The sequence below is a fragment of the Sciurus carolinensis genome, chromosome 11, assembly GCF_902686445.1.
Source record: "Sciurus carolinensis chromosome 11, mSciCar1.2, whole genome shotgun sequence".
In the NCBI taxonomy this organism is placed as follows: Eukaryota; Metazoa; Chordata; class Mammalia; order Rodentia; family Sciuridae; genus Sciurus; species Sciurus carolinensis.
Window position 1 is genome coordinate 84,778,600 of NC_062223.1, and position 6,756 is coordinate 84,785,355.

At 48.0% G+C, this 6,756-nt stretch overlaps 1 protein-coding gene and 1 non-coding gene across 2 annotated transcripts; both read right to left on the bottom strand.

Moving 5' to 3' along the window:
- Positions 1–3,749: 3,749 nt before the first annotated feature.
- Fam181b (family with sequence similarity 181 member B) lies at positions 3,750–5,310 on the bottom strand. The gene has a single exon (XM_047518225.1). It carries the CDS (start codon positions 5,161–5,163, stop codon positions 3,886–3,888), a length of 1,278 nt encoding a protein of 425 aa, XP_047374181.1. The 5' UTR covers positions 5,164–5,310; the 3' UTR covers positions 3,750–3,885.
- Positions 5,311–6,459: 1,149 nt separating this feature from the next.
- Positions 6,460–6,531, bottom strand: Trnaa-agc (transfer RNA alanine (anticodon AGC)). Its single transcript has one exon. It is a non-coding gene; the product is annotated as a tRNA-Ala (tRNA).
- Positions 6,532–6,756: the final 225 nt, after the last annotated feature.

The following is a 6,756-nucleotide window of genomic DNA, read 5'->3' on the forward strand; positions in this document are numbered from 1 at the left end:
TTGTTTGTTAAAATCATGCTAAAGATTTTTCTCTATAATGAGAGGGGGAAACGGGAAGAGAGAGTGAAGCTAAAGATAAAGAGAAATAAGAATAATAGATGGAGCAACACCTTGTCCTCATGGAGAAGAAGGGAAAGAATTCTGAGCCATACGGGCAGGAGAAGTTCTTGCCAGGTGTGAAGAGGAACTCAGATCGATGTAGAGAAGGATAGGAGGTTACAGCAGATGGTCTCTATCTCCTCAGGACCTGATAATGAGGGGAAGAGGAAGGTGGAGACTTAGAAAGAGATGGGCAAAGGTTTGGAACATTTAAAAGTTGTAGGAAGACACTAAAACACATTCCAGGCAAGGAATTTCCAGCTAATAAGGGAATCATAAATATGTGTCCCATGAGTATGACTACTATTACCAACCAGACTAGGATCTGCAGCCTGTCCAAAGTCATTCAATCAGAAGCATACCATGATCTATTTCTGGTCTTGAAAAATATCTGCCATTGCACTTAAAAATAATTCTTTATGGGCAATTGTGTGGCTAAAGAAGATATCAGAAATACTTTCTAACAGGTAGAAAATTACATAGGAGAGGAAGCAACAGTGTGTTCAGCCTTTGGCAGGCATATTATTAACGGGCACTATAGCACTTAGCATGGTCAGACACAAATATGTTCAGACTAGAAAAGAGAAGGAGTTGGTGGTGGAGAAATCTGGAGGCTCCATAAGGGCCTAGCACACATTTGTAGCATTCTGGATAACAAGATGGTTTGGAACCTTGAGATAATGCCAAGCCCTGGCTAACTTGTAGGTACCGCATATTATTGTCACTTCCCTCTTGCTGGGCACTTATATACAGCCCATGCCAAATCCATACAATCACCCTTTGTGATAGATTGCTATCCAGTTTGCCAGTAGGAAAACTATATTTCAATTTAGCAAGTAACTGGTCCATGTTTGGTAAATTAAGAGATAAGATGTACCTAAGTTAATTGATTTAGCCCTTCCCTTCAGTCTTTCTTATTTTTTTACCTATAGCAATTAGGGTAATCAGAACACCTAAACACAGGCCTTTATAAGAATTAAATGAAACAATGTATCTGAAAGTGCCAGGTACCCCACAGATCCTTCAGAGGTATTTGTCCAACACAGTGGTTCTTAGTTGGTAGCAATTTTGCCTCCCAGGAGACATGTAGCAATGGGGATATTTTTTTATCACAACTAGGGAGCTGCTACTGGCATATAACAGGAAGAGGCTATGAATACTGTTAAACATTCTATCATGCACAAGACAGTCTCACAGCGAAGAATTACAGTAACTGAAATGTCAATAGTGCTGAGGTTAAAAAACTCTGCTAGTATCACAATGCAGGGGACTGGAACCCAGATCCACTTACAAAGCACAGCAAAACCTAGCAAACAGGCAGCTATTGGAATTGGGACACAGGTAGAGCTCAATCTTAGATCCACTATCACTGTCAGTGAGGTTTTTAAACAGTTTGAACCTCAATTTTCAAATGGGAATAATAATACCTTCCCCTTCCTCATGGCACTGATAATAGGGTCAGTGAGTTGGAGCTCAGCTCAATGCCTGGCATGCAGAAACACTCAGTCTGGGTATTATTTTAAGGAAATGCACAGCAAGCAAGATACTGGGAGAGAGACCTTGTTTTCCTAAGCCAGGTAAGAAAAATGAGAAAAATTAAGAAAGAAACATTTCAATACTAATAGTCGCAGGGTTATTCATGTCCTCCTACTGTGAAATTTTACCCTAGCTTGTACTAATCATCATAATATAATATGCATATATTATATGAGTATTGAGTAGTATTCTGTTAGCATATTGGAATTAATGTCTTTTTACCACTTGGAAAGAAATTCACACACAAAGGTTTCTGGAGTTTCAAAGGTTCTTTTCCTCATTACCAAGACTGATCACTATGGTTCTTTTGTTGCTTTCTTGAGAAAAGTTATATTCAGAAGAAAGTGACTTAGTAACAGCATTTACAGTTGTGTCTACTATTGCTCAACACCCATTTGCTTTTTTCACAAATTCCTTTCTGAAAATATCACAGTACTTCTGATGTGTACAAATATTGACCTAGATTTTTTAAATCTATCAAAGCAACACTGGAGTTCCAACTGTCTCATATCTAGATATTCTTCCAATCTACTTTGCTGCCTTGAACAGAAGCAGCTTTCCTTTGCAACATAATCAACCAATAGACAATAGCTCCCTTGTATTCTCTGAATGTTGGTCTCTTTTTGTATTTTCACCTGTAGATCTGTACTGAGGGACCTCCTCTTTTCCCTCTGGCCACTCAATTCCCACCAATCTTTCCTTGTCTACCCCTCAACCATCCTAATGGTGCTGTGTCACCTATCTGCCATATCCAAGGCAACTGAAAATATTTCTCTCTCTTTTTTTTTTTTTTTTTTTTTTTTTTTTTTTTGTCCAAAACTTCCTATGACAACAGATCATACTCTTCCCTCCAGGGGCCCTTCAGATTCCATTCATCAAACCTGCTATTTAGGAAATAGAGCAACTCCTTTGGAAACTTCACACCCTTTGCCATTCCTTAGCATGGGGAGGGAGGGTATGGGTATGAAGAGTGAGGAAGAACAGGGGGCCCAAACCAGGAGGAGGGTGGGGTGATGGAGCAGCAGAAGGAGGCAAACAACTTGTTAGGGAAAGTGCACTCTCAGGGCAAATAGATGGCCCAAAAGAGCATGAGAATCACATTTCAGTTGCTCTGTTTATAAAAACCATTTAAATGCATATATATATACACATACACACACATACATACATGCACGTGCACACACACACACACACACACACACACAACCAATCGAGTACTGCAGCAACCTCAGGCATTGTGTATATTTTATTTCTGAGCTACCCATCAAGCTATGAAGAAGTGAGGAGTGGAGGAATGTTGTCATCCCCATCTTCTCAGATAAGGAAACTTCAGTGCAAAGACTTTACACTTGTCTTGTCTCCCCTCCCCAAAATGGTTGGAAAATAAAAAAGGGAAAGAAGAGAAAGGAACCAGAGGCTTGCCAATTTTGTTTCCTACCTCAGATACTGGTGAGAAAAGGAAACGGAAAAGAAATACGAGAGCATGGTGCGCAATGAAAGGCCAGCAAAATAGAAGGAAAATAAGAAAAAGCACAGATAAGAGCAGAAAGATGAAGAAGAAAGGAAGCAGGGGGAAATTTTGAGAGGAAGAGCAACAGACAAGAGACAAGAGAACCACACCCAAGCACGGCAATCTGGAGGCCAGCGGCAGACCACCGCCGGGCCTCAGCATGACTCCCACATAGCAAGGGCTGAGAGACCTCACGGAAATTTGCCCTCTACGAAAATACTCAAATCAGTAACAACATAGCTCTGCTCCATTCTTTTCAATATAATTTCTAATTCATAATGCACTCAATGGAAGGGACCCAGCAACATTTAAAAGGAGAAATTACACTAAATACACTAACCTTTGATGAAAAGTTGGAGAAGGGTCAAGTTCTACAGAGGCCACCTTTTGCCCCTTCTGCCAACCCCACCCCATCCGTTATTCCCCAAACCATGTCTTGGTTTGTTTTGTTTTTTGTTTGTTGTTTGTTTGGTTGGTTTGTCTGGTCCAGTAAGAACTTTGAGACAGCTTAAAGACAAGGACACACACACACACACACACACACTCACATACGAGACTATGATTAAAACAATTCCCAACTCCTCTTCATCTCTTTTTTCTTAAGTTTTCTTTATTAATTGAATTTTTTTAAATCCCGTTTTGTCTCCACGTGCGTTTTGCCACCGTTCTCCAGGCTTTGGAGAGACCCTGAGGAGGGCGCTCCCCACAGCAGTCTCTAATGGGAGGGAAGGATGCCTCAGTCAGTCCCGGTGCGCCCCCTCCTCCCCGGGAGCCCCTTCCCAAACCCCATCCGGTCTCCAAAGGCTGGAGTAAGCCGTGCGGCTGTAACCTGCGCTATAATCATAGGACACCTGATGCGGCGGCGGCGGTAGGGCGCAGTCCGGGAAGAAGGGGGCGAAAGAGGCCAAATGGCCGGTCCCGTCCTCCCCGCCGGAAGAGTCCGCGGCGGCGGGGTACAGGGGGCGCAAGGACTCGTTCAAGGTCAAGCCGCTGCGGGTGGCAGGCAGGGGCGACTTCTTGGTCGGGGCACAGCTCGGAGAGCTCCAGGGCTCGGGGTACAGTAGGTTCCCCACCATCGCCGGCGGTGGCTCAAAGAGGCCAGGCTCCAGCTCCAAGGGTCCGCGCAGGACAGCGGCTCCGGTGGGGAACACGTCGAGAGGCTCCGTAGCGAGCAAGACGCCCGCCTCGGTGCCGGCGCCGTAGTCGGACCCCAGCAACTCGAAGAACTCCACGGCCTCCGCCCCTTTCTCCAGGTCGCCCAAACTCACGCCCGGCCCCGACGGGTCGCACCCGCCACCGCCGCCCGCCCGGGACGGCTCAGTGAAGAAGGACGGGGGCAGATTTCGGGCCCGCAGTGGGACCTTCCTTGCGCCCGGGACCGCTGTACTCCCGGCGGGGCCGGACGCTTCCCCTCCTGCGCCCCCAGAGCTCGCTCCGCTGAGCCCGGCCACTGGCACTGCCACCGCACCCCCCACTGGCTCGGAGCCCCCAGAGACATGGCGTAGCGAGTCGAAAAGTGCTGCCAGACTTCGGCTTTGTAGGCTGGCTGCCGCCGCGGCCTGCGACGCCTCCCGCCGGGGGGCAGCCTTGCCGTGGACCGGTGCCGCGACGGTCGAAGCGCTGGGGGCTGCAAGCGGCCGCTTAGCGGGCGCGTCGGCTGCGCTGGGGGAGGGTGGGCCCGGGGGCGCGGCGCCCATGAGGCCATTGCAGCGTTTGATCTGCTTCTGCAGGTACTTGCGGTGGTTCACCTTCCTCTTCGACTTGCCCGGCTTGTCCAGCGCCAGCTTGATGTTGCTGGACGCGGAGTCGATAAAGCTGAGTAGATCGCGGGTGGCCTCGCGCACGTCCCCACCCTCTGCTCCCGACAGCAGCGCGCCAGCCGGCGCCCCGGTCTCATCGTCCTCGAAACAGCAGCCCTTGTCCAGGGCTCCGAAGGTGCTCCCCAGCCCGTCCGGGGAGCCTCCGAAGCCGAAGGGCACGAAGGGGTGCGTGCTGAGGAGCGCCGCCTGCACCGCCATCGCCGCGGACCCCGGGCAGTCCGCAGAGTGGATGGTGCGCCCCAGTCCGACTCTTGATCGCCGCCAAGGCCCGGTTTCGGTCCCGCGCTGCGCGCGCGGCGCTGCCTTCTTACTCTGGGACCGGCTCTCTGCTCAGCCTCCCAGGGGAGCTCATTAGATCTTGTAAGCGAGAGGCGGAGGGAGGGAGCGCACGGCGACCGCCCCGGTGGCGGAGGGGAGGGGCTTACTTAGCCTAGCTTGGTAGGGCGCTGGGCGCGGGCAGCGGTCTGGGGCGGGGGCTTGTCCCTTTTACCAGTTTTCTGGGCTTTCTCATTCCTTAACCCCTTACTCTCCCTTTGCCCCGGGACGTTTCCTTGGTCAAGTTCCAACCGCCAGGGGCAAGAAGAAGATGGCCTGTCCTCAAACTCCAGCAGGAGACTGTCCCTGAGGTAAGGAAGGCAGTGGTCCAAAGACAGGGTTTCTGTTCCAAGTCTTGTAATAATGATAGCCACCAGCTACTGGGTGCTTGCCTGTGCCAGATGTTGCCCGTGCATTAGCTCATTTAATATCTAAAAAACAGGTTTGTGAATTATACTTACTCCATCATACAACAAAGGGGAAAACTGAGCCTCAAAGAAGTTGTGGGAGTTGGCCAAAGCCTCGTCTATTTCAGTCTACTCATAAAGCCATTCCCGAGCACTTAACAAAACTAGTATTCTTCCTTGGCTTTGTTTTTTTCTCATCAGGGAAGAAAACTGATTTCTTTGACTCTAGCCTTGGTCCAAGATTAACCCAAGCGTCCACAGGACTCTCAAGTCCAATGCTGTTTCTCCTACCCTTTGATTGTTAGAAGCAACAACTAGATTATAGTAAATTGAAGCCAGCCCTTGGCCCATCATTTATTAGAACAAAGACTCCAAGAGGCAAGTGAGAAAGGAATCACTCTCACTAAACTAGCTTTTGCTTCAGACCTGCTAGGACAAAAGATGAATTGGAACCTGTCCCCTACCTGCCTGCCACTTAGGTTGTTCTTTTGAAACTCTTGTTGTGTTTTGAGGATCACCTTGACTTTCCACCCACTTTCACCTGGACGTTCCTCATGGAATGGAGAAAATAAACAATATGGTAGAACATGGAAGATGATTTACAAAAGACCTGGATTCTGGTTTTTAGCCTCACCATTCAATACTCTTGTGACTTGAGTTTAAATCCTTGCCTGGCCGAGCACATGCCTTTGGGCAAACTAGTCAGTCTTGCTTTGCATAGCTTACTCATGTTAAACGCAGGTAAGATTGCCCACCTCACATGGCATTTATGAGGGAGTACTGGGGATTGAACCCAGGGCCTCATGCATGCTAGGCAAGCACTCTACCACTGAGCTACATCCCCAGCCCACTTATGGTATTTAAATGAGAATTTCTGTAAAGATCTGTTGACCGTCCCGTAACCTGAATGAGCATTCACTCTTACCTCTCTGAAACACACACACAAAAAAAGACTGTATTCCCTTACACATTTCTTTGTCCTAAGGTGTTCATGAAGATTAAATGAGATTACATATATGAAGACACCGCGTATGCTAAAACTTTCTCTAATTAAGTTGTTGTAGTATAG

What these genes read in the sequence shown, in the direction of transcription:
- Fam181b (XM_047518225.1), bottom strand. Translation starts at nt 5,163, where the DNA reads ATGGCGGTGCAGGCGGCGCTCCTCAGCACGCACCCCTTCGTGCCCTTC.